Source organism: Passer domesticus, chromosome 9 (assembly GCF_036417665.1).
Source record: "Passer domesticus isolate bPasDom1 chromosome 9, bPasDom1.hap1, whole genome shotgun sequence".
NCBI classification, from domain to species: Eukaryota; Metazoa; Chordata; class Aves; order Passeriformes; family Passeridae; genus Passer; species Passer domesticus.
The window spans coordinates 24,373,699-24,391,706 of record NC_087482.1 but is presented as its reverse complement, the minus strand read 5'-3'; the positions used below and the strand labels follow the sequence as shown (position 1 = coordinate 24,391,706).

The window sequence follows — 18,008 nt, the reverse complement described above, 5'->3', positions numbered from 1 at the left end:
CAAAAGAGCTCTGGATTCAATGGGGTCCGGCAAAAAGCGTGACTGGCATTTGCCTTGTGTGTTGCTCTGTCCAGTGGCCAGTGCCTTGGTTTGCCACCTCATCCCTGCTCTCTGCCACTGGGGCCGGGAGGGGCGGGCCCGGGGCTGTGGGGCTGTGTCGGCCCCGCTTCCCGGGCCGCAGCTCCAGCTGCCGCCGCTGCCTCGGAGCGGCCCCGCTCCGGCCGAGGCGCCGGTGTCGGGCCCCATTGGCCTCTGTCGTGCCGCCGCAGGAGAGCTCCCCGCCGTGTCCCGGCTGCAGAGAGCAGCTGCCGGGGCAGTTCGCCTGGGAGTCTGAAGCGAGCATGGCCCAGGGAGCGGAGCCAAGAAAGGGGCAGGTAGCAGAACGGAGAGACAAGGGGAGGAAAAGAGGGCCAGGGAACGGGGCTGGAGCTGCGGGAAGGGGCAGCAGGGACAGAGGAAGAGACGCAGAATGAGCAGGAGGGAGCAGGAGAGAGCGAACGCTGGGCTGGGGCGGGATGGAGACTGTTGAAGAAGCTTTGCAGGGACAACAAAATAGAGAGCGAGTGGCAAAGAACAGGGCTATAGCGGGCAAGCAAGGGACTGGCAATTGGCTAGAGCAACACACAAGGAGAAGCCCAGGGGCAGTTTTTGTATGCACTCCAGTAAACCCCGAGGTGTTTTCCTGCTGCAGTGGTCGCTGCGAGCCAGCGGCAGCAGCTGGGGCTGAGGCCCGGCAAGCGGGGCCGGCCCAGCCCCGCAGCTCCGTGCCCGCCCCTCAGGGCCCCGTGCGCAATGGCGGCAGCAGGGGACGAGGAGGCCGCGGGCTGCGGGCAGCGCTGCCGCCCCGCCGGGCCACACGCCGCGGGCGGCTTCAGCAGCAGCACAGGAGCTCTGGGGACACTGGTGCCGCAGCTGGTGACGGGCTGCCGAGCAGCACAATGGCGCGGAGCGCGGTAAGGGAGAGCCTGGGCGTGTGGCCCCTTAAGGAACAAAGGAGGGCCGTGTTCATCAGTGCCTCCCCTGGGGCAGGAATGGAGGGCCCGAGATGGCGCTCAGAGCCAAGGCCGAGGCAGCTGGGCAGCCTGCCTGGGTCCTACGTAGGAAGGAGATGTCACCAAGACACCCTCCAGCCTGCTCTGGCCCTCTGCTCATTATGGGCTGCGGCCTTCACGGTGGGCAGTGATGTGTGCTTGATTCCAGAGGATGCCATGGGCCGAGTTTCTGCAGCTTGTCAGCTGCATAGGACTCTTACGAGCCTTGGAGAGAGACCCGAGGGGTGGAAATCTGTCAGTGCCTCTTTGCTTGCAGCTGGAAACACCTGGGGCTTAAGTGGTGCTTCAGGGACAACCGTACCAAAGGTGCTCTAGAAGGCTGTCCAAGAGCTTCTGAGCGTAGGTTGCCTGGCACACATAAGTCATGCATATTTATTTGCCAGAAGAGCTGCTCGGCTAAAAGGCCAGCAGTGTTACCTGATATCTGCAGCAACCAAGACATTTGTGTGTGTCCCGTGGCGGTGCCTGATGGTGTCCGAGGACAAGGCAGAGGGAGCTCAGGGGCTCTGGATGACTGCTTGAGGGATCTGGGGCACATGTGGTATTTTCTTCCCCCACGTGCAGTGAGCCAGACCCAGGAAGGCTCTAGAGGTGAATAGGCGGCAGCCTGGTGTTCCCAGCAACAGTGTGGGAGTTTGACCGTGGGTTACTCTACAGGACAGCAGGCCTGATGGTGGCACATGGGCTACATCTGCCTGAAAGGGAAAAAGGCTCTTGGCTCCAGAGTTAGCAGGGCTCCTTGAGAGAGCTTTAAGTAGCATTGGAAGTGGAAAAGGGAGTAAACCAGGCTGGCGGGGGAGATGCGTCAGCACTGCACAGCCATGTTTGGGTGACAGTGGAGGATGGAAGCAGTGCTGCCATCAAAGGTCATGAAAGTGTAGCAGAAGTCATGGGAAAAGCAGGTTTTTGCCACAATTCTTTCAGACAAAAATACTACCAAAGAAACACTCTTGAATTTGGGCTTTTTACAGCAGCCTTCATCCAGGTCTTCTTCTAGGGAATTTCTGAGGAATAAGACATGAGTGCCTCTGCATTCCCATGCACAATGCTGCCTCCAAAATACTCCAGCCCTTCTCCATTTGGCTTCTTCCATTCTTGTGCAGAAGAAGGAAATTCAGTAGAGGGGAGGTGCAGGAATTCACAGGCAACGTGGGCGTACATTGGGGCCTTCACAGCCATCACTTTGTTCTGAGGTCACAGAGCTCTGTTTGATGTCAGGTTCCAGAGCCCCACTGTGCTCTTCAGTGCTCGCTCTGGGCAACACTGCAGCAGCAGCAGCAGCAGCAGCAGCAGCAGCAGCAGCAGCAGCAGCAGCAGAGTGTTGCTAGCAGGGGGGATCATGGACCTGAGCCGCTACCTCCTGCTGCTCTTTCTCGTGGCCCTGCCAGCCCAGAATGGCCAGAGTGCTCCAGCAGCTGGGCAGGGAGCAGGTAGGCAGGCAGGGGCCAGCACACAGCCCTGGCTGGCAGCAGCGGGGCCGGGAGCAGGGATGGCTGAGCCAGGAAGGCAGCACGGGGCAGGCAGAGGGGCAGAGGCTCCAGGGGAGGTGTGAGGGGCTGCAGCTGCTTTAGGGTGCAGCATGGAGAGAGCTTCCTAAGGAGCAAGGATGTGGGGAGGGTCGGGCCAGGCCCGGAAGCTCAGCACCAGTTCTCCATCACTCAGCAGTGGCTGTCCGTCCCTCCGCTCTGGGTGTCCAGCCTTCTGGCCCGGCTCCAGGGCTGACCCGCACACAGATCGTGTGGGCACGCCACGGCTTTTCCCTTCATGTGGGAGCTGCCAGCTCAGTGTCCCAAGGGCAGCCAGACCCCCCTGCAGCTGTGAGGATGCAGACCTGCTTGAGCGTGCCCTAGCAGTGCCTTCCACATCCAGGCCTTGAGGTGTGCCCATGAGGGCAGTGCACGTGATGGTAACTTCTTGTGGGTGTTTGCTTGTAGTTGTGGACACAGAGAGTGCTCTTTCAGCCCCTGAGCGAGGGGCAGATACCGTGCTGACTCCGAGCTGGTACCTCAAGCGTGAGTAGTCAGTCTGTCCTGCCTTCACAAAAAGGAGCGCCCCTTTTCCCTGTTTTATTCACGAGAAAAATACCGTCATAGGTTAACGTGCTTTTGTAAATCTAACAATAGGGATGAAGGATGACAAGGTTCCTGAAGAGTTCCCTGAAGGATTGCCGGATGTTCCAGAGGAGCTCCTGGCAGCCTTGCATGAAGCCCCATCTGGTTAGTATATCCCACTCTGTTAACCCTGGCAGCCGGGAAGCTGAGCTTTTGCTTCCTGTAGGCATGTGCTGTATCCTGGACAGGCAGAAGCACTCAGTCAGAGTCCTGCTGCAGGCCCACTCCATTTCACAGCTCCTGCAGGGAGCCCTAGAGATGGTCCAGCACAGCCTCCGCTCGCAGCTGTTCTTCCAGATGACTGCCAGGGGCTTCTCCAGCTGCTGCTGCAGTTGCAGCATTCCTGGCCAGGGCTGCTCTGTGCAGACATTGGCATCCAGATGTTGGGCAAAGGCCAGTGCTGAATTTGGGTTCGCCACACGCTCAGCACAGCATGGAGGCAGCAATGACATCAGAGCAAGCCTTGGCTGCCCCTTGCAAAGCTCAGGCTCAGGGACGGGTTGAAGCTGGAGTCCAAGGGTGAGGGGGAACCTGAAGGTACTCCTTCTGTGGGTCATTTGGTTAAGTCTTGGCTGGTTTGGGTCTGCACTTCTTGTTGCACTGCAGAAAATCCAGCTGTCGATTCCTCCTGTCTTGGGGGGGACAGCGGCCTCGTCAGCGCCGCTTGCCGGAATGCCCAGGCCATGGTACCGTGCTTGTGCTGAGGGGCAGTGGCTTCTGGTTAATGTGTGCAATGTTTTGTTTTTCTGAAGAGACAGATTCTGAGACTGTGCCGGAGACCTTAGCTGTGGAAGAAAGTGACAGTGTGCCAGGCTCACATGAAAAAAGAGAACCAATAGAGGACACCAGGACACTTGCTGAGCCTGAGGAATATTCAGGTGAGTGCTTGCTAGATGCTGTCTTGGGCAAAGAGCAGCATTTCTGCTGTATCCCTGCAGTGCTCTCCATGGGTGAATTGCAGGTGCCCAGCACGCAGCCCGGGCCTGCAGCCCGGAGGAGTAGATGGGGCAGTGCTGCTCCCTGGCACACACTGGGCTCTTGTGCATGAGAGCTTGATGGGATCCCTCTTGGTCCCTGATGCTAAGACACCAGAGCCAGAGGAAGCCATCTCTGAAGACAACATCAGATGTCAGTTCTGATCCACTAGCAGTGCCAGTCCTTGGGCAGCTGAAGCACACTGTGGGGTTATGCCTAGTGCAGAGCACAAACGCTGACTCTTGCATTGTCTCTTCTCCTGCCAGGGTCATCCGGTGGGCAAAAAGCCCAGACTGCTGGACACTGTGACCCGAGCAAGTACTACATCCTAGTAGGGACAGTAGCAGCCTCAGCTTTGCTTCTGCTTGGGGCAGTGTCTGGCTATCTAGTCATGCATCAGCTGCTGAAGAGAGACAGGTGAGTTATTAATTGCTGCCATTGGCAAGGAAGTCTTTGCAGCATGCAGGAGCGCCCAGGCGGCTCCTAGCAGGGCTCTGAGGAAACTGTGCTCCAAATTCCTATCTGTGAGGAGTCTTCTTGGAAATCTGTTTCTACAGGAGGAGCCAGGAGGACAAAGAGGCAACAGGACAGGACTGGGACTCTTCCTGGGAAAGCTGTGGTCAGCCTAGAGGTGAAGCAGAGTCAGGAGAAGGAGCGGGAAGCAGCGAGAGAGCCCAAGGCAACGGGTTCAGGGACAGCTGCCGCCTGTTTCCTGAGCTCTTTGCAGCAGAGCTCACCCAGCTGCACAAGAACATGAGCGCAGACCCGTCACCTCTGCCCACCTGCTCCTTCTGTGCTCTGGCTGACAACACCTCTTCACGGGACCACTGGATTTCCCTGGAGTCACCTCAGCCCACAGCATCCTCTTGGCCCTCCTACCAATACCTGCAGGACTACTATCTGTTAGAGGATGAAGATTAGTGATAGTGATAGATGGTTAGTGATAGTGATAGCCATAAATAGTGATAGTGGTAGTGATTCTTTTAGTGATAGTGATAGGGACACTTGATATTAGAGGGTGGTGGTTGTTTTAATGATAGTGATAGTTAATATTAGAGGATAGTGATGGTTTTAATGATAGCGTTAGTTAATATTAGGGGATAGTGATTGTTTCAATGATAGCGTTACTTGATATTAGAGGAGGGTGATTGTATTAGTGATAGTGATAGTCATAAATAGTGATAGTGGTAGTGATTCTTTTAGTGATAGTGATAGGGATACTTGATATTAGAGGGTGGTGGTTGTTTTAATGATAGTGATAGTTAATATTAGAGGATAGTGATTGTTTTAATGATAGCGTTATTTGATATTAGAGGACAATGATTGTATTAGTGATAGTGATAGTTAATATTGGAGGATGGTGATTGTTTTTGTGATAGTGGTACATTTAGTGATAGTGATACTTGGTATTAGCAGACAATTATTGTTTTCTTGATCTTGATAAATAAATATTTTTCCAAAAGCAGTAAGTTCTTGCCTGGTGTGGCTGTTTCTGTTGGGGTAGAATGCACAGAGCTGGGAGCAGGGCTGGGGCTGTGACAGGAGCTCTGAGAAACTTGCACTGCAGTGCAGGAGCTGCTTGTGCCACCTCAGCCTGCTTTCCCAGCAGTGGCCGTTCACAAAGCTTTCCTGCACCAGCACGGGGACACGCTGGCTAGCAGTGACATGCAGAAACTTCTCTGGGAGCTCATTTGGGATGCTGCCCTGAATCAGGAAGGTCTGGGCAGAGAGGGAAAGATGTTCTGCGAGGGATGGCTGTCCAGCAGTGAGCACATCAAGAGACCCGAGGTGGTGACTTAGGTCGTGGCAGTCCCTCCCCGAAGAGCTTCAAGAGAGGAGCATCAAGGAGCAGAAAGCTGGAGCCGGGCTGTGTGAGAGGGGAAGGAATGTCCTATCAATCACAGGAGCCTTCTTAAAAATTAGATGGATAACAGCGACTATAATTATAATAAAAATTACAGTCTTGTCGCACGCAGTATGGGAAAAAAGCCCAGAGCTGGAATAGAACAGAGAACTCTTGTGGAGGATTTTGTGAACAGCTAGCTAGTTGACAAAGGTCACACTGATATAATACCGTTAGTTAAGCAAGAAGGAGATGAGGATAGGAGTCAGCGGACAGTGTCCAAACCTGGCAAGGGCACTGAGCCCTTGGTGCAACATCAGGATGGGGGAGAGGATGGTTAGTTAGAAATATGAAGAAAAGATGTGGACAGCTGCAACATAGTAGCCACAAGAATGCTAAGGTAGGTGTAGTTAGCTGATAAGTAACTAACCAATAATGAGCTCACCTTTTGCAATATGTATTGGCCTCATTAACACCAATATAAATGTATGTGCCTACCAATAAAGTTTTGAGATTTGCTGATCACTCATATTGAGTGCCGCATTTCTTCCGCCGATTACCACAAACTTTGATGTGATCTTTTGCTTGAGCGAGTGTGGCAGATGCAGGCTCATTTATTCCTGTTTTTGGACTTGACTTAACTTTTAGTTCAGGGAGATTAAGACTCAGGCAATATAGATGGGGGTATTTCCTGCTGGATTTCTCAAGTGATGGAATGTAGGAAGGCCTTCCAGGTGGAAAGAAGTGACGGAGTGCCTGTCTCAGATGAAGAAAGCGAGGCACTGCAAGAAACCAGCATGCCAGGGAACTGCTGTCCTGGGCTCACGAGTCCGACTGACGGTGGTCCTGCAGGCCTTTGCCCATGCCCGCTCCAGCTGGGCCATCTGCAGCCAAAGCTGGAGGTGTGAGTGCAGCAAAGCTGCTGTCCAAGGAACGCAGCACAGCTGCTGTTGAGGCTGACTGTTGCCTGCAGTGTGTGGGGAGGATATTGCCGGCAGCAATTGCCAGAGAGATGCTTGAAGGCATCTCTGGACAGTGGGCTTTTGGGGGGGTCCTTCTACTTCTTGCTCGGGCGGTAAAGACTGTCCCAAGACAATGCTCTTCCCTTTGAAGTGATGAAGAGGAACCACTGAGCTCCTCACCCTTGTTCCTCTCCTCTGCTCTCCACAGCAGCTCCAGCTGCGCCTCTGCGCTGTCTCTCATGGGCCTCTCTGAGATAGCAGCAGCTCTGAGATAGCCACCTCCTGAGAGGGCAGCCCAAGGCTCTGTTCAGAAGAGAGCTGTGCCTCAAGCCTTGAAGCAAGCCTCACAAACTCTTCTCATATAGACACCCACACTTGCAGCCTTCCAGATGCACAACTGAGAACTGTGGGACATATGCACGCTCATGCCCTGCAGTGCCCTTTCTGAAATGCCTCGGCTGCTTCTGAGGGAGCTGACATGCCACTGCAGCAGCAAAAGAGCTCTGGATTCAATGGGGTCCGGCAAAAAGCGTGACTGGCATTTGCCTTGTGTGTTGCTCTGTCCAGTGGCCAGTGCCTTGGTTTGCCACCTCATCCCTGCTCTCTGCCACTGGGGCCGGGAGGGGCGGGCCCGGGGCTGTGGGGCTGTGCCGGCCCCGCTTCCCGGGCCGCAGCTCCAGCTGCCGCCGCTGCCTCGGAGCGGCCCCGCTCCGGCGTGAGGGCCGAGGCGCCGGTGCCGGGCCCCATTGGCCGCTGTCGTGCCGCCGCAGGAGAGCTCCCCGCCGTGTCCCGGCTGCAGAGAGCGGCTGCCGGGGCAGTTCGCCTGGGAGTCTGAAGCGAGCATGGCCCAGGGAGCGGAGCCAAGAAAGGGGCAGGTAGCAGAACGGAGAGACAAGGGGAGGAAAAGAGGGCCAGGGAACGGGGCTGGAGCTGCGGGAAGGGGCAGCAGGGACAGAGGAAGAGACGCAGAATGAGCAGGAGGGAGCAGGAGAGAGCGAACGCTGGGCTGGGGCGGGATGGAGACTGTTGAAGAAGCTTTGCAGGGACAACAAAATAGAGAGCGAGTGGCAAAGAACAGGGCTATAGCGGGCAAGCAAGGGACTGGCAATTGGCTAGAGCAACACACAAGGAGAAGCCCAGGGGCAGTTTTTGTATGCACTCCAGTAAACCCCGAGGTGTTTTCCTGCTGCAGTGGTCGCTGCGAGCCAGCGGCAGCAGCTGGGGCTGAGGCCCGGCAAGCGGGGCCGGCCCAGCCCCGCAGCTCCGTGCCCGCCCCTCAGGGCCCCGTGCGCAATGGCAGCAGCAGGGGACGAGGAGGCCGCGGGCTGCGGGCAGCGCTGCCGCCCCGCCGGGCCACACGCCGCGGGCGGCTTCAGCAGCAGCACAGGAGCTCTGGGGACACTGGTGCCGCAGCTGGTGACGGGCTGCCGAGCAGCACAGTGGCGCGGAGCGCGGTAAGGGAGAGCCTGGGCGTGTGGCCCCTTAAGGAAAAAAGGAGGGCCGTGTTCATCAGTGCCTCCCCTGGGGCAGGAATGGAGGGCCCGAGATGGCGCTCAGAGCCAAGGCCGAGGCAGCTGGGCAGCCTGCCTGGGTCCTACGTAGGAAGGAGATGTCACCAAGACACCCTCCAGCCTGCTCTGGCCCTCTGCTCATTATGGGCTGCGGCCTTCACGGTGGGCAGTGATGTGTGCTTGATTCCAGAGGATGCCATGGGCCGAGTTTCTGCAGCTTGTCAGCTGCATAGGACTCTTACGAGCCTTGGAGAGAGACCCGAGGGGTGGAAATCTGTCAGTGCCTCTTTGCTTGCAGCTGGAAACACCTGGGGCTTAAGTGGTGCTTCAGGGACAACCGTACCAAAGGTGCTCTAGAAGGCTGTCCAAGAGCTTCTGAGCGTAGGTTGCCTGGCACACATAAGTCATGCATATTTATTTGCCAGAAGAGCTGCTCGGCTAAAAGGCCAGCAGTGTTACCTGATATCTGCAGCAACCAAGACATTTGTGTGTGTCCCGTGGCGGTGCCTGATGGTGTCCGAGGACAAGGCAGAGGGAGCTCAGGGGCTCTGGATGACTGCTTGAGGGATCTGGGGCACATGTGGTATTTTCTTCCCCCACGTGCAGTGAGCCAGACCCAGGAAGGCTCTAGAGGTGAATAGGCGGCAGCCTGGTGTTCCCAGCAACAGTGTGGGAGTTTGACCGTGGGTTACTCTACAGGACAGCAGGCCTGATGGTGGCACATGGGCTACATCTGCCTGAAAGGGAAAAAGGCTCTTGGCTCCAGAGTTAGCAGGGCTCCTTGAGAGAGCTTTAAGTAGCATTGGAAGTGGAAAAGGGAGTAAACCAGGCTGGCGGGGGAGATGCGTCAGCACTGCACAGCCATGTTTGGGTGACAGTGGAGGATGGAAGCAGTGCTGCCATCAAAGGTCATGAAAGTGTAGCAGAAGTCATGGGAAAAGCAGGTTTTTGCCACAATTCTTTCAGACAAAAATACTACCAAAGAAACACTCTTGAATTTGGGCTTTTTACAGCAGCCTTCATCCAGGTCTTCTTCTAGGGAATTTCTGAGGAATAAGACATGAGTGCCTCTGCATTCCCATGCACAATGCTGCCTCCAAAATACTCCAGCCCTTCTCCATTTGGCTCCTTCCATTCCTGTGCAGAAGAAGGAAATTCAGTAGAGGGGAGGTGCAGGAATTCACAGGCAACGTGGGCGTACATTGGGGCCTTCACAGCCATCACTTTGTTAGAGGTCACAGAGCTCTGTTTGATGTCAGGTTCCAGAGCCCCACTGTGCTCTTCAGTGCTCGCTCTGGGCAACACTGCAGCAGCAGCAGCAGCAGCAGCAGCAGCAGCAGCAGCAGCAGCAGCAGCAGCAGAGTGTTGCTAGCAGGGGGGATCATGGACCTGAGCCGCTACCTCCTGCTGCTCTTTCTCGTGGCCCTGCCAGCCCAGAATGGCCAGAGTGCTCCAGCAGCTGGGCAGGGAGCAGGTAGGCAGGCAGGGGCCAGCACACAGCCCTGGCTGGCAGCAGCGGGGCCGGGAGCAGGGATGGCTGAGCCAGGAAGGCAGCACGGGGCAGGCAGAGGGGCAGAGGCTCCAGGGGAGGTGTGAGGGGCTGCAGCTGCTTTAGGGTGCAGCATGGAGAGAGCTTCCTAAGGAGCAAGGATGTGGGGAGGGTCGGGCCAGGCCCGGAAGCTCAGCACCAGTTCTCCATCACTCAGCAGTGGCTGTCCGTCCCTCCGCTCTGGGTGTCCAGCCTTCTGGCCCGGCTCCAGGGCTGACCCGCACACAGATCGTGTGGGCACGCCACGGCTTTTCCCTTCATGTGGGAGCTGCCAGCTCAGTGTCCCAAGGGCAGCCAGACCCCCCTGCAGCTGTGAGGATGCAGACCTGCTTGAGCGTGCCCTAGCAGTGCCTTCCACATCCAGGCCTTGAGGTGTGCCCATGAGGGCAGTGCACGTGATGGTAACTTCTTGTGGGTGTTTGCTTGTAGTTGTGGACACAGAGAGTGCTCTTTCAGCCCCTGAGCGAGGGGCAGATACCGTGCTGACTCCGAGCTGGTACCTCAAGCGTGAGTAGTCAGTCTGTCCTGCCTTCACAAAAAGGAGCGCCCCTTTTCCCTGTTTTATTCACGAGAAAAATACCGTCATAGGTTAACGTGCTTTTGTAAATCTAACAATAGGGATGAAGGATGACAAGGTTCCTGAAGAGTTCCCTGAAGGATTGCCGGATGTTCCAGAGGAGCTCCTGGCAGCCTTGCATGAAGCCCCATCTGGTTAGTATATCCCACTCTGTTAACCCTGGCAGCCGGGAAGCTGAGCTTTTGCTTCCTGTAGGCATGTGCTGTATCCTGGACAGGCAGAAGCACTCAGTCAGAGTCCTGCTGCAGGCCCACTCCATTTCACAGCTCCTGCAGGGAGCCCTAGAGATGGTCCAGCACAGCCTCCGCTCGCAGCTGTTCTTCCAGATGACTGCCAGGGGCTTCTCCAGCTGCTGCTGCAGTTGCAGCATTCCTGGCCAGGGCTGCTCTGTGCAGACATTGGCATCCAGATGTTGGGCAAAGGCCAGTGCTGAATTTGGGTTCGCCACACGCTCAGCACAGCATGGAGGCAGCAATGACATCAGAGCAAGCCTTGGCTGCCCCTTGCAAAGCTCAGGCTCAGGGACGGGTTGAAGCTGGAGTCCAAGGGTGAGGGGGAACCTGAAGGTACTCCTTCTGTGGGTCATTTGGTTAAGTCTTGGCTGGTTTGGGTCTGCACTTCTTGTTGCACTGCAGAAAATCCAGCTGTCGATTCCTCCTGTCTTGGGGGGGACAGCGGCCTCGTCAGCGCCGCTTGCCGGAATGCCCAGGCCATGGTACCGTGCTTGTGCTGAGGGGCAGTGGCTTCTGGTTAATGTGTGCAATGTTTTGTTTTTCTGAAGAGACAGATTCTGAGACTGTGCCGGAGACCTTAGCTGTGGAAGAAAGTGACAGTGTGCCAGGCTCACATGAAAAAAGAGAACCAATAGAGGACACCAGGACACTTGCTGAGCCTGAGGAATATTCAGGTGAGTGCTTGCTAGATGCTGTCTTGGGCAAAGAGCAGCATTTCTGCTGTATCCCTGCAGTGCTCTCCATGGGTGAATTGCAGGTGCCCAGCACGCAGCCCGGGCCTGCAGCCCGGAGGAGTAGATGGGGCAGTGCTGCTCCCTGGCACACACTGGGCTCTTGTGCATGAGAGCTTGATGGGATCCCTCTTGGTCCCTGATGCTAAGACACCAGAGCCAGAGGAAGCCATCTCTGAAGACAACATCAGATGTCAGTTCTGATCCACTAGCAGTGCCAGTCCTTGGGCAGCTGAAGCACACTGTGGGGTTATGCCTAGTGCAGAGCACAAACGCTGACTCTTGCATTGTCTCTTCTCCTGCCAGGGTCATCCGGTGGGCAAAAAGCCCAGACTGCTGGACACTGTGACCCGAGCAAGTACTACATCCTAGTAGGGACAGTAGCAGCCTCAGCTTTGCTTCTGCTTGGGGCAGTGTCTGGCTATCTAGTCATGCATCAGCTGCTGAAGAGAGACAGGTGAGTTATTAATTGCTGCCATTGGCAAGGAAGTCTTTGCAGCATGCAGGAGCGCCCAGGCGGCTCCTAGCAGGGCTCTGAGGAAACTGTGCTCCAAATTCCTATCTGTGAGGAGTCTTCTTGGAAATCTGTTTCTACAGGAGGAGCCAGGAGGACAAAGAGGCAACAGGACAGGACTGGGACTCTTCCTGGGAAAGCTGTGGTCAGCCTAGAGGTGAAGCAGAGTCAGGAGAAGGAGCGGGAAGCAGCGAGAGAGCCCAAGGCAACGGGTTCAGGGACAGCTGCCGCCTGTTTCCTGAGCTCTTTGCAGCAGAGCTCGCCCAGCTGCACAAGAACATGAGCGCAGACCCGTCACCTCTGCCCACCTGCTCCTTCTGTGCTCTGGCTGACAACACCTCTTCACGGGACCACTGGATTTCCCTGGAGTCACCTCAGCCCACAGCATCCTCTTGGCCCTCCTACCAATACCTGCAGGACTACTATCTGTTAGAGGATGAAGATTAGTGATAGTGATAGATGGTTAGTGATAGTGATAGCCATAAATAGTGATAGTGGTAGTGATTCTTTTAGTGATAGTGATAGGGACACTTGATATTAGAGGGTGGTGGTTGTTTTAATGATAGTGATAGTTAATATTAGAGGATAGTGATGGTTTTAATGATAGCGTTAGTTAATATTAGGGGATAGTGATTGTTTCAATGATAGCGTTACTTGATATTAGAGGAGGGTGATTGTATTAGTGATAGTGATAGTCATAAATAGTGATAGTGGTAGTGATTCTTTTAGTGATAGTGATAGGGATACTTGATATTAGAGGGTGGTGGTTGTTTTAATGATAGTGATAGTTAATATTAGAGGATAGTGATTGTTTTAATGATAGCGTTATTTGATATTAGAGGACAATGATTGTATTAGCGATAGTGATAGTTAATATTGGAGGATGGTGATTGTTTTTGTGATAGTGGTACATTTAGTGATAGTGATACTTGGTATTAGCAGACAATTATTGTTTTCTTGATCTTGATAAATAAATATTTTTCCAAAAGCAGTAAGTTCTTGCCTGGTGTGGCTGTTTCTGTTGGGGTAGAATGCACAGAGCTGGGAGCAGGGCTGGGGCTGTGACAGGAGCTCTGAGAAACTTGCACTGCAGTGCAGGAGCTGCTTGTGCCACCTCAGCCTGCTTTCCCAGCAGTGGCCGTTCACAAAGCTTTCCTGCACCAGCACGGGGACACGCTGGCTAGCAGTGACATGCAGAAACTTCTCTGGGAGCTCATTTGGGATGCTGCCCTGAATCAGGAAGGTCTGGGCAGAGAGGGAAAGATGTTCTGCGAGGGATGGCTGTCCAGCAGTGAGCACATCAAGAGACCCGAGGTGGTGACTTAGGTCGTGGCAGTCCCTCCCTGAAGAGCTTCAAGAGAGGAGCATCAAGGAGCAGAAAGCTGGAGCCGGGCTGTGTGAGAGGGGAAGGAATGTCCTATCAATCACAGGAGCCTTCTTAAAAATTAGATGGATAACAGCGACTATAATTATAATAAAAATTACAGTCTTGTCGCACGCAGTATGGGAAAAAAGCCCAGAGCTGGAATAGAACAGAGAACTTTTGTGGAGGATTTTGTGAACAGCTAGCTAGTTGACAAAGGTCACACTGATATAATACCGTTAGTTAAGCAAGAAGGAGATGAGGATAAGAGTCAGTGGACAGTGTCCAAACCTGGCAAGGGCACTGAGCCCTTGGTGCAACATCAGGATGGGGGAGAGGATGGTTAGTTAGAAATATGAAGAAAAGATGTGGACAGCTGCAACATAGTAGCCACAAGAATGCTAAGGTAGGTGTAGTTAGCTGATAAGTAACTAACCAATAATGAGCTCACCTTTTGCAATATGTATTGGCCTCATTAACACCAATATAAATGTATGTGCCTACCAATAAAGTTTTGAGATTTGCTGATCACTCCCATTGAGTGCCGCATTTTTTCCGCCGATCACCACAGGCCTCAACCCACTACTTTTATCCCAGCAAGTACAGTGAGACAAGAGCACTCCTTTAGATCCAGTGCATTGAATTCAGCAAAGCCTCCCCAGCCACTCCCAGCTGAGATGTTCAGGAATCAAAGGAGGAAGCTCCACCATGATTTCATTGGCAGTAATGGGGACACGCCTCTGGAAGTGCTGCCAGCTGAGCCAGGGGCTGGGCCTGGGGGGGACTCATGTGCCCCCATTGCTCTCTCAGGGCAAATGCCGTGTGTGCAACACCAAGGAAATGTAATGAACACTGCCTCGGGGATTTCATACAGACAGAAAGGCCAAATGGAGCAAACTTTGGTTTAATGATAAAAACAGATTGTGTCTCAACAAAGACAAAATGTAAAAAGTTGAAGCATAGAAACACCAAACACCAAACATTTATTGCTAAATCTAACACTAATAATACATCTTTAATAATAGTTATATATCTTATATATATCTTAGCTAATAAACAGAGGGATTCCTATCATGTAAACTAATAGAAGAATAAACAATCCTAAAAACTTGAAAAACAATCTTATTTCTATCTAGTCCTGCAGACGCATAACTCTTGTTAGCCTGGGGCAAATGCAGGGCTAATTTGGCCTTTTCTTCTTGGGGAGAGGCTGTGCATCCTTGCGTGGGCGATGTCTTCTCCTGTGCTTGTTCCTCTCCTTGATGGTTTCAAACTCCCTGGAAGACAGGAAACAAACCATCCATTGTTAACTCCATACACACCATTAAGCCAAGTGCCGAGATCTCCCTTTTTGGATGAATTTCCATCTTTTCAGGCTGTGACAAATTGGTAAAGTGATCAGCACCATGAGTCTGATCTTGCTGGTTTCAATTCTTTGAAATGTCTTCCTCCTTTTGCTTCATCCTAGGTTTAATTGGATCAGCAGCATCAAAGCAAGCTTTGATGCATGTGTTCCTGTTTGTATGAACTGTGTCTTGTTGGGGCATGGCAAGGTTTCACTGGGAATGCTGGGTTTGAACGAAGCTGTTTGGGTTCCAAGTGGGCTGTAAGCTTGAGCAGGGCTGCCAGGGGCGATCCTGCAAGTGGCCTCAGCTTGCCCTGTGGTGCCTTTGGAAAGGGTCAGCGTGCTTTAGGCCAAAGGGGCAGCTGGGAGCAGAAGGAGGAGGAGCTTGCGCACCGTTGGCACTGCCCGCACGGAAAGGGGCCTCCCGCCGGCTGGGGCGGCTGGCGCGGTTGGCAGCAGGGACACTCCGCGCTGCCAGCCCGCTTGCGGCTTCTCTTCCCAGTCTCCCCAGTCTCCTTCCTGGGAGGGCTTTTCCTCCTCTTCCGTTTGCCCGCAGTCTGGGAATCAAAGAATCCTTACTTATGCTTCCTTCCTTCCTTTTAGAAAGCTGGAATTCACAGCATCCACCCCAAAAATCTATTGGCCTAAGCAAATTCTTCCAAACCCCAAAGAGCTGAGAAAAGGGCTGGATATGGCAGTGGGCTGCGGCAGGCTGCCAACCATGGAGGTTGGAGGAAAATACTCCCCTTTACCACAGCTCTAAGGGGGTGGGATAAATACGTGGCTATCCATAGTTCTACATGTCTGATTTCTACCTCTCTGCCTAACATCTATTTATCTCTGGTTTTCCTCCCCACATGTCTAGGGCATGGCTTTTACATTCAGTCACACTAGTGAAGACACATGATTACCCATTTTCTCCTACCCAAAATAATCTCTCTCTCTCCCTCTCTCTGTCTCTCTCTGTGAAGCAAATTGCTCTCTGCCAGTAAGGAAAGTATTAAAGGTGCCATGGCACTGGCAGCTCCTTTTTGGGGATACGCTGGGGTGCTACAAAAGATCTCTAAAATTTGGCAGCATCTCCATGAAGGCAGCCCAGATGGCTGATGTTAGCAAGCAGTGGGGAATGAAAGGTGTGATTGGAATCTGAGGGTGCCAGCCCTTGAGAAACCGATTTGTAGAGAGTCAAAGCCCATTTTGATGGTGGTGCTGCTTTGTTGGGTCAAAGTTGTGCTCCACAATTCCGTATTTCAGGGCAGCAGCACAACAAAAGTCTGGGTAGCACCTGCTGCGCCTCTCCCAGTGCGTGGGACCAAGGGAGCCTGGCAAAGCGGCGTCTGGTGTGGCTTACCAGCAGGGTTTGTGCCCTTCTGCCAGTTTCTTGACCCTGCTGGCATGTCTGGATTTTCTTCCCACTCACCTGAGCAAGAGTGCTGCTGGCAAGTTTCTGCTCTTTTTTCCAGCAGTAGTAGTACTCCACACACTGTGCCACAGTCTTACTCGGGATCTGTTGTGAAGAGCAAAAGAAGGAATCTGAAACAGCCGTCCTGTAGGGTGCATTGGAGAACAATGAGAATACAGAGTAAAGTAGGAATTAAAGTCACGGGGAAAATTGAGGAGGGTGTAAAATGAAATGAATATGCAGGAGTCAGAGAGGCATTATGCAATGTAATAAACCGAGTATTGTGCTACGTGGTACCACATGTAATGCACAGATCAACACCAAGTCCCTCTAGCAGAGTTCTTCTTTGCCCCGTTCACTGCAGTTACCCCAGCACAAGGTGTTGTGGAAGCAGCAGCATATATGGGAGACAAGTCTAACAGAAGAGAGCTTTGTCTTCCAAAACAGCCTGGAGAGAAGGGCTGCAGAGGCCGGATCATCATTTTCACACAGGCCTTCCATGTCCTGTTCTGTGGCTGCTTTAACAGTTTTGGTACTTGAGAAGAGAGGGACATAGGTGCAGTATTTGGTACCAGCAATAATCAACATGTCCCTTCTGATGATCTGCCAAGGTGAGAAATGTCCTGTGGCTTTACCTGCTTCTGGATGAGATGGAAATCCTTGCCGTAGGTGTGGAAAGCCTTTTGGAAGGCCTCCTTCTCCTCAGGTGTCCATCTATCAGAGCCTGGCAAGAAAAAGCAGCAGCTGAATTGATCCCTCTAGCCACTTGAAGCAGATCCCACTGGATGCCGAAAGCAAGCTGGCTCCAGCCGTCATTCACGTGTGTGCATGTCTGCTCCCTCAGAAGGTGATGAAGACGAGAGCAGGCATTCCCCAGGGAAAAAAGCATGGAAAACGAGTCAAGCTGAAGGAGTAGATGCTGGTGCTTTCCCTGTCCCCAGAGAAGGCGAGATCGTGTGCTGGTTTTAAGCACAACTAATTGAAGCAGAAATGCTTGACACGGCCATTAAGCGCACGGCAGCATGTGTCAGTGAAGGAAGAAGCTGGGCTTGGGTTACCTGCATAATGATAATCAGCCAAGGGATGGCCTTGAGCTGTTGGAGGACCCCCTGAGAGCAACATCTCCAGAGCCTCCTGCAAGATGCAAAGGAAAAAGGCTTGAGCTGACCCACAACACAAAAAAAGAGCCAAACCCCACCAATGCTGCCCTTTAGCCGCTTTGCTTCTTCAGCTGAGGATTCAGGCCACTGGCTCTCATATGGGTCAAAGATTGTGCTTTGCTCCCAGTCCCTCATTTTTGCTGCCCAGCCCTTGGCTCCTGCTCCCCAAGGGTAGCATTTTCCTCTCCAACTCCATGATTTTGCTCCTCCTGCATCCTGAATTGCCTCAGCTGACTGAGGCTTCTGGGAATTGCCCCTCAAAATGTCTTCGAGAACACAGATCTCCAGGAGGTTTTCAAGGCAGCAGGCTGCAGGACCCTGCGGCGCTGCCTCCAGGAGAGATCTTGTCCCTGCTGGAGCCATTTGGGCTCAGCCCTGCCGCAGCTGGACGAGACACAGCAGGCAGCGAGTGCTCTGCTGCTTGTGAACTCCCTTCTTCAAGGAGCAGCCAGGAAAGGCTGTCCCGCTGCCCGGGCCTTATCAATTCCCTGCCCACTCTTGCCCGCGCCCAAACAGCCGCTTCCTACCGGAATGCTGCCGCGAGCCTGGTGCAGGCAGTGCAGGGCGAGCTCCAGCTGAGCTGCTGCCCCGGGAAGGCCACGGGAGCTGGCCATGTCCAACAGTTCTCTGACTGCAAGCACAACAAAAACCCACCCAAAGTCAGCCTTGAGCCAACAAAG

General features: G+C 53.6%; 3 protein-coding genes across 3 annotated transcripts; 2 read left to right on the top strand and 1 right to left on the bottom strand.

Annotated features, from left to right (window-relative positions):
* The first annotated feature begins 1,632 nt into the window (after positions 1 to 1,632).
* Positions 1,633 to 5,607, top strand: LOC135307268 (uncharacterized). The gene is made up of 6 exons (XM_064431847.1): positions 1,633 to 2,482; positions 2,987 to 3,064; positions 3,176 to 3,268; positions 3,916 to 4,041; positions 4,405 to 4,555; positions 4,696 to 5,607. The coding sequence occupies exons 1-6, from the start codon at positions 2,392 to 2,394 to the stop codon at positions 5,057 to 5,059; spliced, it is 903 nt and encodes a 300-aa protein (XP_064287917.1). The 5' UTR covers positions 1,633 to 2,391; the 3' UTR covers positions 5,060 to 5,607.
* A 3,469-nt stretch (positions 5,608 to 9,076) lies between these two features.
* Positions 9,077 to 13,053, top strand: LOC135307267 (uncharacterized). Its single transcript, XM_064431846.1, has 6 exons — positions 9,077 to 9,928; positions 10,433 to 10,510; positions 10,622 to 10,714; positions 11,362 to 11,487; positions 11,851 to 12,001; positions 12,142 to 13,053. Exons 1-6 carry the CDS (start codon positions 9,535 to 9,537, stop codon positions 12,503 to 12,505), a joined length of 1,206 nt encoding a protein of 401 aa, XP_064287916.1. The 5' UTR covers positions 9,077 to 9,534; the 3' UTR covers positions 12,506 to 13,053.
* A 1,328-nt stretch (positions 13,054 to 14,381) lies between these two features.
* On the bottom strand, positions 14,382 to 17,593 carry LOC135307266 (zinc finger protein 541-like). Its single transcript, XM_064431844.1, has 4 exons — positions 17,227 to 17,593; positions 16,804 to 16,892; positions 16,187 to 16,273; positions 14,382 to 14,698 (listed from the first exon to the last, which is right to left on the bottom strand). The coding sequence occupies exons 1-4, from the start codon at positions 17,288 to 17,290 to the stop codon at positions 14,690 to 14,692; spliced, it is 249 nt and encodes an 82-aa protein (XP_064287914.1). The 5' UTR covers positions 17,291 to 17,593; the 3' UTR covers positions 14,382 to 14,689.
* Between the last annotated feature and the right edge of the window lie 415 nt (positions 17,594 to 18,008).